Source organism: Sander vitreus, chromosome 20 (genome assembly GCF_031162955.1).
Source record: "Sander vitreus isolate 19-12246 chromosome 20, sanVit1, whole genome shotgun sequence".
Taxonomy (NCBI): Eukaryota; Metazoa; Chordata; class Actinopteri; order Perciformes; family Percidae; genus Sander; species Sander vitreus.
Window position 1 is genome coordinate 9,202,267 of NC_135874.1, and position 18,277 is coordinate 9,220,543.

The 18,277-nt window shown below is 42.0% G+C and overlaps 1 protein-coding gene across 4 annotated transcripts in view; it reads right to left on the minus strand.

Annotated features, from left to right (window-relative positions):
• Positions 1–18,277, minus strand: part of tnika (TRAF2 and NCK interacting kinase a) — a 68,658-nt gene that overhangs the window by 45,593 nt on the left and 4,788 nt on the right. For all 4 annotated transcript variants that reach the window (XM_078276726.1, XM_078276725.1, XM_078276723.1 and 1 more), the window contains exon 2: positions 10,457–10,522. In XM_078276726.1, coding sequence (XP_078132852.1) covers positions 10,457–10,522 — 66 coding nt within the window. The remainder of the gene's footprint in view (positions 1–10,456; positions 10,523–18,277) is intronic.

Below are 18,277 nucleotides of genomic sequence, written 5' to 3' on the forward strand. Positions count from 1 at the left end.
CTGAGTGAAAGTCATGTGATGTTTGAACCATCTATCACCTTAACTTGCCTCCTTACGTCAAAATGTGCCACACTTATACTTTGTCACCTCGCTTCCTTGTTTGCTCTCATGATAATTACAGGGAACGTAATTATGAGTCGTTATGAGCTGCTTGCACAATCGACCTGTACAGCCGGTTTCTGGGTGATGAAGATGTGCAGCACACACACATTTGATCACAAGCAACAAAAGCACATCTGTCACTCCCTATGGTGGTGTGATGGTGCTTGAAAACAAAGAGACAGGCCGCATACACAAAGCTGGGTAAGTCCATCGTCATGTGACAAGAAATATGATGTACTTAAGAAGACTAAAGAGGATCTGTGGGCCTGTGTTTGCATGTGTTTGTGCATTTGCATACGTCTAAGGTCAGGAAACCGTAAAAGCTTGCCCTCATCATTATACATCCTCTGATGGAAATAAATCAACTCTAACAGGATAACCACTCGCCAGATAGACGTGTGTGTGTGTGTGTGTGTGTGTGTGTGTGTCCAAAGCTTATTTATGGCAGGCATCTGAGGCTGACCCAGATTAACTTCAACACATATAAACAGATGAATTGCACACTAACGTTGCTTTTTCAGCACTAACACTATTCCATCACAACGGCTTTTCCACAAACTAACATATTACCTCATTGATTCACTAGCTCATTTACACAGGTTAACTCACTAATGCACTTACTAATTTGCTCTGTTTGCCTCTGACCTGCCCACTCACCTACTTATCTCTCACATCAAACCTGCCTAAACAATGTCAGAGCCAGAACAGAAAGAAAGAAGCAGTCCCGCCCTGATGGTACCACACACACACACAAGCAGACAGACAACTGGACAAATAAAAGAGCAAGAGAGTCGGCGAGTGTGCACCAATGAGGGAACACTACAGAGGAGGAGGAAGAGGAGGAGGAGGAGGGTTGCAGCGATGAGGAAAAGCAGCAGGTTCAGCACATCAGCATCACGCTCCGGCAGCTCTGGAGGTCAAACGAACAGCCGAGCTGATTTACTGCACGGACTGGAGGTGAGAGGGGTAAAGGAAGAGAAAGAAAGAAACAGCTGAGCGAAGATGAACAGAAAACATGAATAAAAGAAGCCAAACTCCGATGGAGAGCAGGGATGGAAAACAAAGGTGTGGAGCTAAATGCTGTGAAAAAGGAGAGGACAGACGGAATAGAGAATAATAGAGAGAGTCAGAGCTGGTATAGGTTATTGACGTTACTATTGATGAGCAGTAATTCACACTGTGGGAAAAGAAACCTTGGCTAAATAGCTCTTTATAGTGCACACTATAAATTAAAGGGTAGGGGATCTGACTGGAAAACATACAGTGGAGAGAGAGAATGAGAATGAAAAAGACAAACGAAGAGAGGAGATTGCTGTTGACATCAGGCATGGCTAATTGACCCTGGACTGGGTGGCGGGAGTGCATTGTGGTTAAGTGGGGCGTGTGGCCTTGGGGAAGACAGAGAGAGAGGATGTAGGCTGATGAACACACTGCCAGGTGCAGTTGTGAGTGTGTGTGTGTGTGTAGTTGTACATGGGTGGAACGAGCACATCTGCTGTTCCCACGGTAACAAGCAACATCCACCTTGGTCATGGTTCAAAGTTAATTCATAAGGACTCATGAGATTGGAGTGTGTGTGTGTGTGTGTGTGTGTGTGTGTGTGTGTGTGTGTGTGTGTGTGTGTGATAGACAAATAAAAATACAGCAATAGAAAGAGGCAATGACATGGTGTCAAATTGCAAACAACTGCAACAATGCCCTATGCACACTGATAAACACAAACCATACCCTATAGCCTGCAGACACTCCCAGCTGAGACCTTCTGATAGCACCCCCATTAGCACTAATGCTACCATATAGTACTACATTCTTCATTAATTTACATTATCACGCTAACTGCAATATACTGATACAGCAAGCACCACTAGGCTCTAAGTTTTTTAGGAGAGGCTGGGAATGAGTAATGTACTCCCACGCCGAACGTACCACAGAGGTGTTGCTGCCAACGGTGAGACTAAAGGCCCTGACACACCAACCTGATTGATTATCGGCCGTCGGACAGTCTGGTGAGGTCAGCGACTCGAGTCCATTTGGGCCGATTTGACATATTGAATCGGAAGGCGGGCAGTCGGACGCAATGACCAATCTGATTGGTGGAGTGCTAACTCGGAAATGACGAGCGGGATGAGCCTGACGAACGCCTCTCAAAATCTTTTAAACTGACCTTTGTCGATATGAAATGAAGACAGATTCAGCAACTGCATGAAAGAGCCGCCATTATGGTCTCCAGACCCACGTGACGAGTTCATCCAATCAGCTGCCGGTTTTCATTTCATTTTCATTTCATTCACATTTGGGCGACAATACAGATTAGTGCCGCCTGCTGTTATGGAGACGTATTACGTCTCGCGCACGTGCAGAACATACTCTCAAGTCGGCGTCGCTTCAGTGTGTTCCGAGGCACTTTTTTCACCAACTTGGGGAGGCAGTCAGTCTGACTGCCTTTTCTGCCGAAGGTCGGCCGTCGTGGTTGGTGTGTCAGAGCCTTAAAAGACTGAAATGACTGCATTCTAAGGAATGTGTCAATACTGAGTAACCGTGACTGTATCTGGGCTCAGTCAAGCAGAAGGGAACTGTTGTGAACTCCTTTGCTGTTTGCAAATAATTATGATCATCATTCAGATTCATGACCAAGAATATCTTAGTCGAATATAATACATACAACTTTTATATTTCTCTAATCATTTCTTTTTTGTGATCAACTTTTTATTAGCACCTTCAGACATACAAAACAAATTCCACAATGTGTGACAGGTAATGTCAGATGAAGCACAGAACAGAGAATTTAACAAGAACAAAACCGCTCTCCCACCCCCCACCCTCTGCGGTCTCGAGGAATACAAAACAAACAAACAGAAAGCGCTGAGCTATCATTTTCTTGGTTGCAGTTGAGCTGGCTAGCCAAATATTCCTCTGTCTCCCTAGCAGGTGTAATTTAGAGTTGTCATTAAGTAACAAAACAATCGGGTCAGTAGGAACTCGACATCCTATCACATCAGATATTATTGATGTTGTTTTATTCCAGAATTCATGCACCTGTTCACACTCACAGAGCATATGCAGGAAAGTTCCAGTTTGTTCAGGTTGACAGAAAGTACAATAGGGAGTGGGAATGACTTTAGAGACGTATCTCTTCTGAGGAGTCCAATATGTCCTATGACATATCTCGAATCATTTCTTGAAGAAAAATACATTCTAAAACTTCAGTACTTGTGAGCCTGAATCCAAACTTTATATTTACTTTATTACAGTTTTAGAGAGGTATTGATTCAACTGTATGGTCATTTTGGAGGCTGCAGTTTGCGATGCTGTTGAACTGTATTGCTTTATACTGACAGGTGTCTCTATTATTTTGCCCTCCCCCATTTATATTAAATGAAGGTAGTCTAAATAACAGAAACATCTCTCCGTTTAAAGCAATACAGTTCAACATCACCACAAACTACATCCTCCAAAATGACCACACAGTTGAATCAACACAGTTAGTAACAACACATTATATCATTGCAGGACTTCATCAGACTGCATTAGTTTGAGCTAGCTAGTTGTACCTAATAAAATGGCAACAGAGTGTATTCTAACATGTTTTATTGTCAACTGCGCCAGTGGAGCTGTGCAAAGGTTAGCAGTGTTCCTACTGGGCAGCTAGTTAAACTGTAATAAAATAATACATGTTATGTACAGAGGAAGAAACAATAGTACACAAAAGGTTATGCCATACACTGATTTGTCAAGTTACCATTTTCGTATTATCAAGGACTACTTTCAAAAGAGATGCACACTGTATATGCTTGCTTGTTTGATCTCCTCTCCTGCTGAGAAACACTAGCTGGAGGAGTTAGGAACATCAAACAAAGAGGAATAAATGACATCATTCCATCTTCCATGCTTTGCGGAGTCTCTTATGCCAGGCTTTCACACTTCATGCTGCTTCTCTGAGGTGTGCGTAAATGTGTGTGTGTGTGTGTGTGTGTGTGTGTGTGTGTGTGTGTGCGCGCACATGTGTAACTGTGGCGGGCATGCAGAGAGAAAAATCTCCCACAGTCCTTTGCAGCGTGACTTCCAGCAGATAAGAAAGATAACAAAACAACTTTGAAGTTTTATTCCGTTCTTAAGAGGGCAGAGGAGGGATGAGGGAGGAGGACGAAGAGGAGAGGTGGGCCGGGTTGCAAAACAGGCAGGGACACTGCAGGTAAAAGCGATAAAGAGACACAGAGGGAGAAAGAAAGATACAGGTGTGGGTGTGATTGGTTAACAATATGAAGCATTTCTTTGAGCCGTAATCCTAATCTTCATCCCGTCCATTTGTTTACATCCTAAGACCCCGGATTGCTAAAGTAACAAGATCATCATGACATCAGGGAATGTTTTGTGGTCTCATCTGTTGTAAAGAAACCAATGTTAAGACATTTTTACAGGAGCTACACATATGCATAAACACACACACACACACACACACACACACACACACACACACACACACGACGCCATAGGACAAACTTACACAGGAACATGAGAGCATGACACCCTGTACATGCTCCTTCAAGCCCTTGTTCACACACATTACACAGACACGCCAATGCAGTAAATGGAAAGCACACAGCTGCTCTTTGTACGGAGGGGCTGTCACAGTGGGTGAGCATATAAAAGCCCAGGTCCCCAACTGTCGCTGTGTGTGTGTGTGTGTGTGTGAGACTGGTGAATATTTAAAGAGTATGTGAAGCACTTTGCCTGAAGAGGAGCAGAGTGGATGCGTTCCCATCATCAGAAAGAAAAAGATTGGTTGCCTCATTTTTCTCTTCTCACTCCCGCTCCCTCGCTGCATGGCGACAGCAGAGTCATGGCGAGAAAGTATGTGAATGTGAAAACACCACACACACAAAAACACAGGAAATGTTTTTGTTGCTGCGAAAGCCGTGGACACAGTCGATGAGACACTGAAGGCTGAATGTGTCATCGTGTGCTCGTGTGCTCGTGCGTGTGTGTCGGTGCCGGGTTAGTGTTGTTATGACTGAGATATGATTAGTTGCCCCCTCAACATGTCCTTGCATCCGTCACGGAGAAAAATGACTTCTACAGCGGGAATGTCGAGGAGCTGCGATCAATCGATTAGCCAATCAATAAGCCTGTCAGTCAATAAGTCGTCATGTCAGTCAGTCAAGGGAGTGTTTTGGCCAATGGCTGGCTGGGCAAGGTCCCCGTTCCAGCCCCTGCCATGTGCACCATGTGTCTGAGGCAAGGCTCTTTCTCAATTCGGAGAACTGCAATTGCCATAAGCCCCATCAAATATTCACAAGCATCAGAAAGAAAGAGAGAAGGGGAAGACAGTACTGAAACAGAAGCATGATAAAATAAAAAATAAAGAAGAGCGTGAGTAGGGGAAGGAGGGAGGGCTGGAGAGATGAGAGTGGAGGAGAGAGACGTGGCAAAATAAAGGAAGGAAATACCGATGAGGGAGCGGACAGAGGGAGATGGAGAGAGAGATGTTGATGAGAGAGAGAGAGAGAGAGAGAGAGAGAGAGAGACAACATTTGGAGAGAGCTAAAGGGAGCTAAAACAGAGAGAGAGGATGACGGAGAGGGAGAGAATTGGAGAAAGAATGTGTTTAATTATTCAGCATTACCCGTGTTCTCTATTTATGGCCCTTTTAGAGCAGCCAGTAGAAGCTATATATACACACATACTGTAGGCACAGGCTGCTCCCTTAAGTACAGCTCACATGGGAAGTTTCAACACAAAAACTAGGGGAAACGAGAAGAAAAACGTAATTACATATTGATAACAGAAATGCGCAGAAGCAAAGGAAAAAGAAGTGATGGGGATGATTAGACACAGGAGAAAAAAAAAAAATCAAGGAAACGGAACTGCTATGGAGATGTAAAATGAGAAAGGGAGACCGAAGGGGAAGTCAAGCTAAAATGATCTTTTTTCGCTGCGGCTACTCGTCTATCACTGTTCTTGGCCAAACTAGTTTTGCCGACAGTGAAACAAAAAACCTGCAACAACTTTTCAAGATTTTTTTTTTTAATTGAGATGAGATGTTTGGTTTGTTTGTTTGTGAAGAGGGGAGAGAGAGAGAGAGAGAGAGAGAGAGAGAGAGAGAGAGAGAGAGAGAGAGAGAGAGAGAGAGAGAGAGAGAGAGAGAGAGAGAGAGAGAGAGAGAGAGAGAGAGAAGCACTGTGGAGCAGATCTGTATCATTTAACTAGATGGGGTAATGGAATTGTTGATAGCCTGTTATCTCTTACTCCCAGACACACAGAACTGCAGCAACGTGGCACATTACTGGCCCTCTAACACCAACATAAAACACTGGGCTGGCCATTACAACCACACACACAAAAGGATGCATGCATGGGTACACATAAAACTACATATCTCTAGCTTCATTACACATAGTACAACAAGTAAAGACTACTGCAGCAGAATGCAGTGGACTGGTTTTGGAGGCATGTTTTTAGCTGCAGGAACAATGCCAAAGTGTCTGATTTGTTTGCATCATTACTGCTTCCTTGTTCTGTGATGTTTTCATATCATATTTCTGTTTGAAAAAAAAATCTAAAAAGATGCCAGCTGCTCAGGAAATGTAGCTGTTTTGAGCTTTTACCTGATTCATTTTTTTACTTCATCTAACAGGGTTATTAAAGTTGTAATAATAAGCTCAAACGTGGCCTACATTTGTTTAGCCACAGAAATGAATGATTCAGTTTCAGTGAAACAAATCTGAAAATGATTTTATCTAATAGCATGGGACATGTACGATTTATTTGGATATATGTCTTCAGAAAGTAAACAAGGAACCGAATAAAAGATTGCTTGGGTAGAGGAGTTGTCGAGAGATTCTCAATGTTCTAAACTGCTGCAGCAAACACTGGTGTAGAAGAAAATATCAAGTCACAACTTCCTAAGAAGAAGAAGAAGAAGAAGGAGACCTACTTTTCATGCAGTCTATGATCACAGACACATCAGAGCAAAACTGGCTCCTGGCCACTGAGCAAATTTAATCCATTTTTGGAATCAAAACAAGGAGTGAAATCATGTTTACAGCCTGTCTGACTCTAATCTTTACATCTGAGCAAAAATTCAAAGCCCACCTGTGTTCACTCCACAGCACACAGGCAAGCATGCATTGATCCAGATGGGAACACGACAGACCAAAGCTACATGCAGTATGGTATTCCTATGTGTTATTTTTCTGATATAACAAGTATCTAAAAATGGTTCAGCAAGAGCCGGAGAAATTCCAGTTCACTAATACCCACCAGCCTTAAGGTCAATTTATCATCTCAGTGACTCAGAGATCCACCAGCTCACAATAAGTTGATCCTCTTCAGGCGGCTTGCCTCTACCGCATGAGGAATTTAAAATAGATGGCATTTTTTACTCAAGTGACTCTGCCTCTTATCTGTATGGATGAATCCAGACATTTCCAGTTTGCATCTGTATCTACAGTACTTCTACCACACTGAAGGGGCAATATTTGAAAGTAAGCACTACAAAGCATTTTAGAATGTGTTCTGCCTTTTATAGTATTAGATTTATATTCATATTAGAGCAGCAACTATTCTTTTTGTTATTGATTAATATGATGACTACTTTTTCAAATAAATGATTTTTTTTTTATATTAACTTCAAAATGTCAGAAAATAGTTTGAAAAAGCTCAAGGTGATATCTTGGTGATGTGCTTGTTTTGTCTGAACAACCTAAAAAAAAAGATGTTTGGTTTCCTGAAGCTAACCTTGAATTTTCTGTCAATTGTTTCAGCTCTACTGTTTTATTGTCTAGTTTACAACTATGAAGTTTGGAATGTGTGGAATAGATCTTTAATGAGCTTTTTAGGCCAATAGTTATGGCACCTAAAGAAAACTTTTAGAATAAATATTAAAGTACAAACAGGCAATGTGCAAAATGGAATCAACTTTTGGCTTAAAAAGATCACTAAACATCTATTGCACACATCAAAACTGTATAGGTCTACACAAATACAGGGAAACGGTCATTTTTGGAACTGTCAACCAACAGCAGGAGCAGGATTAATTTATATATAGATTCCATTGAGTGTTATACACCATGCAACACCCAATCACAAAGCAGTGTGGATCAGCTGTATGGGCTACAGACTCAACAGGCCGGTGCTGTTGCCATAGGCACTCTGTGGCTTGGTAATGTATAGTAAAAGACTGGCTGAATGTCAGCCAGTAAATGAGCCGTGACTTTCACCAAAACAGCAGAGTCAGCAATACGTGGATACACATAACTCTCCTGTTCCCCCGTTCCTTTTGTGTACACACAGACACACACACACACACACACACACACACACACACACACAGACACAGAGACACACACACACGATTATTTCCAGAAGCGTAGGGGAGCATGTCCCACCTCCGCCTGAACATCACCACCTAACCTTAACTCTCTGTCCCATTAGACACACACTCTCACACAAACAAAATACATGCACTTACAGGGCCCTTCACATGTCCATACTAGGGATGTCACGAGAACCGGTACTTCAGTACCAAAATTCTGAAAACGTGCCGGTACTCATTTTTCCACAGTACCGTAGGTACCAGGGGATGAAATCCTTCTGGACCTGACGGGGGCAGTATATACGCCTAACGTTAAAAATGTTCTAGACTGCCGCTAAATGCTGAAGAAGAACACCGACCAGCAAAAACAGCAAATAGCCCCTCATCTCCCTGTACGGCTTGGCCGCATTCAGCTTCTGGCTTCACCATAGATCTACGGCGGCGGCTTTCACGACTTCACCTGGAACTACCAAACCGCAAGTGAGTAGGGCTGTGCAATTAATTGGAATTTAATTGTGATTATGATTTCAGCTCCCAATGATCACAAAAACAGAATAATCGAGAAAAACTATTATTTAGCTCATTACGCTTTGCATGTAACTCTTATTTTCTCTTGTGTTCTGAATGAAAAAATAAAGTTTAAATAGGAACAGTGTTAAGGCAAATTTCACCGTTGTATGTGTTTTTTTTACTATTGATTTATTTAGCTTTTTCCACTGTTTAAGTTCAATAATTGCAACATTGTTCCAGAAGTCAACAAGTAATCGTGTTAAATGATCGTGATTTCAGTATTGACCGAAATAATCGTGATTATATTTTTTTTCCATAATCAAGCAGCCCTACAAGTGAGTCTATTTCTCTCTGCGTGTGCTCTGATAGGGTTTGTTTTAACGGATCTCTATAACATCAGTTAACTTTAACCAGCCCGCGGTTCTTTGTGAAAAACAACGGCAGACAGAAACCGACGTAACTACTGTAAACATGCTTGCTGTCTGGGAGTTCTGGGTAAACTCATGAAAGACGGTACCGTACGCTGGCTGTGTGGTGATGCCAGGCTTCAAAGAAACGGGCTGTGGGGTCCAGAAGACTGACGTTTTCATTTTTGTAAATCACGCTCTCCTTGCCCCCTTCACTCCACACCATAACAGAAAGTTGAAACTAAACTAGAAAACACTGAAAGAAGGGTGACATGATGCTGCCTTTTTAAAAAACACACACACACACACACACACACACACACACACACACACACACACACACACACACACACACACACACACACACACCGTGGTATTGACTTTAGTATCGAGTATTGTGTACTTTTGTTGGTATTGGTACCGAATACTAGATTTTTGGTATCGTGACATCCCTAGTCCATACCTTCACCTATTTGAACAAACACATGTTTATTTCAGCTAGAGGTGACTAAACAAGGTGTCACAGGCTGGTGCCACATCCTGCAGAGCAGCAGGATAAAGCAGCAGGCTCAGGAAAGGGGAAGCGAGGACCAGAGAACGACGGGCCATCATGGAGGGAAGAGGAAGTTCAGACAGTGACATGGACCGAGAGATAGTGTTTAAACGACAGGGGGAAACAGCTGAGTTGAGCTGACAGCTAAAACCTCAAACCACAGTGATGTCACAACGTCAGATCAACTGAGCACATGCACTTCCTGTGTCCCGGAGAAACACTTCCCCCTAAAATACCTCATCCAGAAGGGAAGATTTATAAAAACCCTTGCACAGGTATAGAGAGTAATGCAAATACAGCAGGGAGGGAGAGAGAAAGTGAAGAAAAAAGGAGAAAGCAAAAAGCACTTTAATGTGCCCCAGTTTCTGCTTCTCCTCTCTGCATTTAAGTCTCTTTTCCATTCGCTCCATTTCTCTCAAGCACGTGCGCAGCTTTTATCTCTTGTCTTTTCGGTTTCCTTCAGTCTTTATTCCATATAGGCGACTTGCAAAGAATGAACAGAGGCTAATAAGGAGGAGGATCGTGCTATCACAAAGACATACTGTGTATCGAAGTCTGTGTGTATCTTACCTTGTACACCTGCCCATAGGTGCCATTTCCCACCAGCTCAACCAGCTCAAAGATGCCGGCAGGATCCTAGAACGACAAAGCAAACACAATGGGATCATTAGGATGAATAGGACTGAAGCGTTAGTTCATACATTTAGCAAAAAAAGTTTTCAAATTGTTCAAATTTTTCAATGCAAGATACATTGTGTGTGAATCCGATTTATACCGTAATCATATGGACGACAAAGCATGACAAGTCGTAGCTACGCCATTGTGTGCTCATACACCAGCTATTCCTGTTACAACATTCTATTTTACAACTGTATTTTTGACAATGGTGTGAGTTGGACCTCTAAGCCAAGCAGTGCTGATGTCTTCCTCAACCAACTGAGAGCCCCCTGGGTGTGGATACATTGGTCTGAAATGCAGTGCCGGATTGTTTTAGGCTTTTGTCCAGACTAGCTAATAATTTAAGCCCAGTCGCTAGGTTGCCAATGCAGAACCCGACGCATCTCTGACAAGGAGCAACTTGAACAAAGTATAAAACCCACTGACCCCCCCCACACACACACACACACACACACACACACACACACACCCCTCCCCCTTCCTCTCTGCTGCGTGTTGCTACGGCATTCCAACAATAGCTGGTATTCACCCTCTCCTTCCTACACTCTCTCTCTCTCTCTCACACTCTCTCTGCTCCACCAGCTTCTGTTCTCTAACCAACCAGCCGAAGTCCATCTATGTCTCTCTCACTCTTTTATCTACACATGCTTTCTCTCTCGCTCCTTCATTCCTGACCGTGTCCTTCTTTTCAATGCTCCTCTCATTCCAGCAGAGTCCCTGAAACACTGAGGCCCTTTTACCAGCTTCTCTTATGTCTCTTTTCTCCCTGTGCCTCCTTCTTGCTATTAGAAAGTGTTACATACCATCATTCATAGTGTCAGTCTTAACTGTCTTCCACTTTGTACCTCATTCTTTCTGCCAGAGGTGCCTGTGGAGATGCCAGAGCTAATGTTGGGCCCTCATTTACTCAAGAATTCCATATTCAAAATGTCTATTTTCGGCAACCCTACACTGTAAATGATCTAATAACAAGTGTGAGGCTCTAACTCTACTGATTCTCATTATAAACTGCTTGTAATGTGGGTGACCTTGCACTCACAGCCAATTCTACTGGGTCACCTAAAAATATACCAATATCCAGCGTAATGTCTGTCATTTTTTTATCCTCCCCCTTCTTCTTCTTCTTCTTTTCTTTTTTAAAAATGACTATTCAATATCATCTAGGGACGAGCCAAAAAACATACATACAAATATCTAAAAGGCTAGAGGCTCATTTTGTTAGCTGATTCACAGAAATAACCTGCGGTATTGTGTAGATCCGCACTGGGACTCATGCAAAGCTTTAGCACAGACGATATTACACGATACCCACTTTTCACAGACAATTCCCCTCTCAATAAAGCATCTTTTATTTCCGTTCTAAAAAGTCACACATGCACACTACTTCCATCCCCGTCTTTCTCATCTCTAACCTCACTCACTGTTTTGTTACTGTCCTCCTTTTGTCAGACTCTTTGTTGCCTTCTCTTTCTCACTTTCTGTACTTCTCTTTCATGCCATGTGAATTTTCGGTTGAACTTTCAGCCAACTTTGCTGGCATAACACACAGTTACGTGTGCTGCCACAGTACATAGAGCAGGAAAGGACCCCATATTATTGCCAAATGAAGAAAGAAAACTTTGCAAGTGTATTTTGGGGCTCTACACTACTTTGTACATGCTCAAGGTGTCTGCATGCGTATCGTTTTTGTAAAGGTTACCTTTCTCTATTTCTTCTGTTGTTTCTCAGTTTTCCTTCTCTCTCTTCCCCCAGTTTATCTCCCCCTCTTTGACCCCCTCGCTCTGTCTCTATACTGTATGTTTGTTTCTGTGGGTCTCAGCAGACCTGTCAACCTGTCAGCGCTTTCTGAAGACAATGCCTTTTCTTGCTCTTTCCTTCCTTTTCCTGTCGTCACCCTTTTTTCACTGTTGTGTGCAGCAGACACTCGCACATGCACTTTCCCCTCACATACAATAACACACACACAAACTAATTCTCTCTCCGTCTCAAGTACATCCTCCCGCTGTCTCGCTCTCTCACACTCTCATAACCACACTCACACAGTGCCAAAAGCACACTCCTACACAAGGGCTAGTGTTCGAATGTTCCAACGAGTATGAGTGGGCTCAAAATGAAAAGTGTGTGGCTAACCAAACGCATGTGTACTGTGTGTGCAAAAAGAGTCAGAGAGAGACTGCAAGCCTCTTTCAACAGTCAAGCAGCAGCATTCTGCAATCTCTGCAACTGTTTGCTTTGCTATCAGCCCTTCATCTTATGAAGGTAGATTTTTCCTCCCCTCACTTCCTTGTGTGTGTATGTGTGTGTGTGTGTGTGTGTGTGTGTGTGTGTGTGTGTGTGTGTGTGTGTGGCAGTATGTGGCAGTGTGTGAATCAACTCTTAGAGCTGCATACAAAGTTCTGACAGCAACTCCCAAGACGCATCTAAGGATGCATTCTCTCTGTTTTTACACAACATTTAGATAATAAAAAAGAATCCATGAACACACATACTGCTGTAAATGCATGTGCATTAAGCACCACAAGCAATGGAGGACACAATATGTAGGCATACAGGCATGTGGCGCCTCACCTCCATGCACAACATACAGAATAAGTGCTGTGGCTAGAGAAACCGAGCGTTTCTGCTGCTCCAGTTCATACATGTCCTTAGGTTCGCTGATAAAAATATAACACAATATCATTCATATTTTATGGGACACTTGCAGAATGAGCTGCAGGCTTTGTCGGTGCGTCTGCTTGTGTGTGTCGGCATGTGCACGTCTGTATGCCTGTGGTTAAGGGTTCCCGATGACAGAGATATTTTGGCCCCTTCCCCTTTTCTCATTTTGTGTTCCTTGTTGATCGTTTGCCACCGTCACATGACTGCCACATGACCTCACTGGTGGCTGATGACTCACAGTCATAGACATGAATACGTGTGTGTGTGTGTGTGTGTGTGTGTGTGTGTGTGGAGCTGCTGAATAACAAATGCACATTATACATAGCTAGTAAAAATTTGGGATTTGAGATGTGATGTAAAAACATCTCCAAAACTGTCAAGTTTTAAGAAGAGGTTTACCGTGGCTGGGTTAGCTCAGTTGGTAGAGCAGGCACACATATATAGAGGCGTATGCCTCAACACAGAAGGTCCAGGGTTTGAGTCCGACCTGAGACAATTTCCTGCATGTCACCCCCCTCTCTCCCTTTCATATCTAGCTGTTCTTTCCATTAAAAAGCAGAAATGTCCCAAAAGAAATCTTTAAAAAAAGAAGAGGTTTACTTTAACCCTGATGATGACAGGGCAGTTTTTCTTCATATTTCATAACTGACCAGACATCTTACAGGAGGATTTCACACCACAGCGACAATATGTTTATCATAAGTGTGGTTAAGAAAGGTTTTCCTGACCTCATTTACCACTTATCTAGAAGTCAGAATAAGAGCAACATTATCTTGCTTGCATTCAGTGCAACATTGAAAGCATGACATTCATTAGTCATAGACGGCTTATCTCAATTTCATTCTTTACACTCACCTTGTACAACATACTACAAGAAGAGAGCTTCTCTAGTGACATCCCTGTACATCCACAGATAAAAATTCTGTTTTGGTCCTGATAATTTTGCCTTTTGCCATGTCTTCTTGACATGGAATGGTTTTGTGTAAAAGTAGGTTGATTAACTTTGGGCATGAGGACACTAAGATGTGTTGAACAGGGGGTGTTGGTCTATGAGCAGCGCAGGCCATTAGAAATAATGGATTTTAGAGTGCAGGGCTGCAGTTCTTGTGAAAGCCACTTTACAACATGTGTGAGGACTTTTACTGCATTCATTCTTTCATTCCTCAGCCAAAACTTAATACTCTCCACTGCATTCCTAACATTAACTCTTACCTAACCACTTTAACACACCTTAACACTAAAACCAGGACAAACAGCTTACAATAAATTCAGGTGTAAACACATGCAAAAGGAATTTTGTTTTCAACAACGTAATTGTTAAAAGTGTGACTCTCCCCTGATCAACACATACTTCAATAGTTTAAATGGTTTTCTTCAAATAGCTCTCTCTCTCTAATCCTGCTATTATGTTGCTCGATGGTGTTTTAAGCCCCCAACGTCTCCTTCCAGGCAGCGCTGTGACTGTTGACTTCAAGGCACCTAACCCTAACCTTAACCCTAACCATAACCATAGCCTAATCGACTTCAAGGCAGTGCTGCAACCATTGACTTCAAGGCACCTAACCCTAACCTTAACCTTAACCATAACCTAATCCTAGTGCCTTTCAGGCAGCGCTGCCTGGAAGGAGACGTTGGGGGCTTAAAACACCGACAAACCATTATGTTGTGGGTCAATTTGACCCATTAAAGCTTTGAGTTAGAGCAAAGCAGTTAATGAAATCAAATTACGTTTCTTCATTATGGTACATGAGCATGTGTGTGACAAAGTCTGACACTCCCTAGTTGAAACACATGTATGTTCCTCATGCCTTAATACAATACTTTTACTTTAATTGACATCAGAGTGCCTCGAATTTCTTCATACTGTCAACTAAAGAAATAACTTGCTGATTGCGCAAGCTGAGTGGTTAATGTTAATTATTAATCCGCTGTTCCTGGCCAAATTCTGAAGAGGATATTGTGGATATTATCCTCCACCTCTGAAGAATCAGTGCTACCCGTTCCGTCTTTGTTTTGTTGTCTCTGGCTGACAACCAACTTTTCCAGATAACTCTTTAAAAATCAAGTGACTGAAGGACAAACACTTAAAAGCTAAACAAAACCACACCTGGGTTGTTTTATTATTAACAGGAATATAAAAAGGAATTTGCCAAAGAGGCCTTGGCATGTGATGTCTATCTGATATAGTTTCTTATATCGGTTTAAGACAAGCACAGTACACCCTTTAACAATAACAATTTGATATGTGCATTAGAAGGAAGTCAAATATATATTTCACCAGGTAAAAACCCCCACAGTGCAAGAACACTAAAACAGAAATAAATCAGTGCAGATGCCGTAAATCCAATCTGTGAAGTTGTATTCACACAGGGGAACAAATTAAACAGATAAAGTGCAATGTCAAAACAAACTGCACTCATTATTCTTGTAAAGTCATAAAAAGAACATTTTAGACCTACTTAACACTTATACTGCATAATACCAACTATCTATCTCCTTTTTAAGTCAGGCTACATCATCTGTTGATTCTGTTTATTGTGCGTTCCTGCAGCTAGAAAGAAGGACTGAGAACTGAATTTTCCTCACAGGGGAGTTAAGTTATGACTATAGAGGGTTTTCACCGACGTCACGTTCTGGGTGGTAACCTGGATGCACGGCCATATTGGAGGCACTCGGTGTAAACAACTGAATGGAGTAATGGAGTATTGTGCACTTTGGATACTTTAATACTTTATGTCTAAACAACAGAAAAGCTCATCAAAACGCATCCAAGATGCAAAGGCATGGAAGGACTTGGACCACAAAAAAGGCGCGATATTTTGAGAAATTACAGTTTACTGGCGGTACAGATCCCTACAAGTTAGCTCCCTCTTCTTGGACCCATTCTTCCTTCAGTTGCATATACCGATATAGTCTACCTGTTTTTTTCGCCGAGCCCATAGACAGAGGAAGACCTTAAATCCTACAAAAGTTTGGAGGCTTATAACCAGATGGTGTGTGGATGGGTGAGGGAGACGCAGTACCAAGTCATTAACGACCGTTGTGTTGTGAAGGCCAAAGTAAGTAATGCAATAACGTCTTTAATCAACCTAACCTTAACTGTATGAGATCATTGCGATACCCAAGGTGTAGCCAAGTGACTCTCAATCGCTTATTTTAATTTCAAAGACCGAACGAGACAGAGTTTTCCCTCGTAGATCCTGCTGGAGCTTTGCCAACCACAATCGCCTCCATTCCTCTGATAACTTCTGACATTCCTCTCCCTGGTTTTTAATAACTTTTGGAAGTCGATAATATTCCAAATGTTTTTCTCGGTCTGACCTATTGGTACAAGCTAAAACACGGCAATAATTAACCATTTTCCTTAACGCCGTTCGGGATCTACTTCAGTGCCTGTGCTTTGTTGTGATGCGGAGTACCTCCAACATGGCGACTTCGGGTCTGATGACGCGTCGTGAAAACCCTCTATATCAACCAGACCTTAGTTTAACATTTCTATTTATACTGTAACTTTTATACTTCAGCACACTTGGATGCCAATGCCTTTGGATTTGCTACCACATTTAATAATTTGTGATACAAAAGTTAAGATAATTACTATTAAAACTGCGGTGGAAATCTAAATAGGCCAGTGTTTGCTAACTAATGTCTTGACGCAGTAAAATGGCCAACTATGTGAGACTCCAGGCGTGAGAACAAACACCAAATTTGGAAAACTAATTATTATTCTTTTAAAACTCATCCAGGCTGGTCCTTCTCCAGATTATGTAGGGTTACTGTGTATCTGAAGTATATGTCTCTATTCACTGTCAGCAGCAGCCAGGTGAGTGCAGTTAGTGTCTATAGAAAGTGAATTACAGAGAAGTGAGGTGGATTGAATTAGAGACCCTAAGAGGATGATAGGAGTCATGCTGGGGCCAAGTCTGCCTCTTATAAAAACCACTTACACTAAACAACATGGTTCACCACTGCTTGCTTTTAAAAGGAAATGCTGTGGTAGCCAAATTCCCAGTACGTCTCACCCAGACATGTACAGTACATTAACAGGAGTCAAGTCTTAATCACAGATTTACAGCCTGCCGAAGATGATGCAGTACTGTACATACCACAGAAGCCTTGGCATGAGATGTCTATCTGATATTGTTTCTCTTATCGGTTTAAGACCAAACATTTCCATATAGATTCATCACACAGAGACACACAAACACAGCCCTTTAACAATACCAACATGTGATATGTGGATTAGGAGGAAATAAAAATAACACAGGGTTTTTAGCTTGTTAAAACATGTTCACACAAATACTCCCGTTTTATTGTTTTATTTCCTCCTAATCCACATGTCACCCTACAGGTTGTCTCATTGGAACTAGAGCCGTGTGAGCTGTAGTTCCACTGAGACAACCTGTAGGGGGACTGAAGAGGGAAAAGTTATATAGTATGCCTTTAACAGTAACCAACATGTGATATGTGGATTAGGAGCAAGTATTTGTGTGAACAGGTTTAACAAGGTAAAAACCCCAACAGTGCAATTACACTTAAACAGAAATAAATCCGTAAATCCAATCTGTGAATCTGTATTCACACAGGGGAACAAATTAAAGAGATAAAGTGCAATGTCAAGAGAAACTGCACTCATTACAGACACAAAACAAAGCATTGTGTTCTTGTAAAGTCATGAAAAGAACATTTCAGACCTACTTGACACTGCATACTACTAACTATCTATCTCCTTGTGTACAGTCGGGCTACAGCTGATAATTATTCTTATTATCTTCATCTGTTGATTCTGTTCATTGTGCCTTCCTGCAGCTAGAAAGCAAGACTAAGTACTGCATTTTTCCTTACAGGAGGAGTTAAGTTACTATCAACCAGACCTGAGTTAAACATTTCTATTTACTGTCACTTTTATACTTTAGCACACTTGGATGCGAGATACATGGGGTTTGCTACCGAGCGGAGTAATACGTGCTACAAAAGTTAAAATAATTACTATTAAAACTGCACTTATCAATAGTTTTATATTAACAATGGCTCAAATTACTACATGTAATGTGG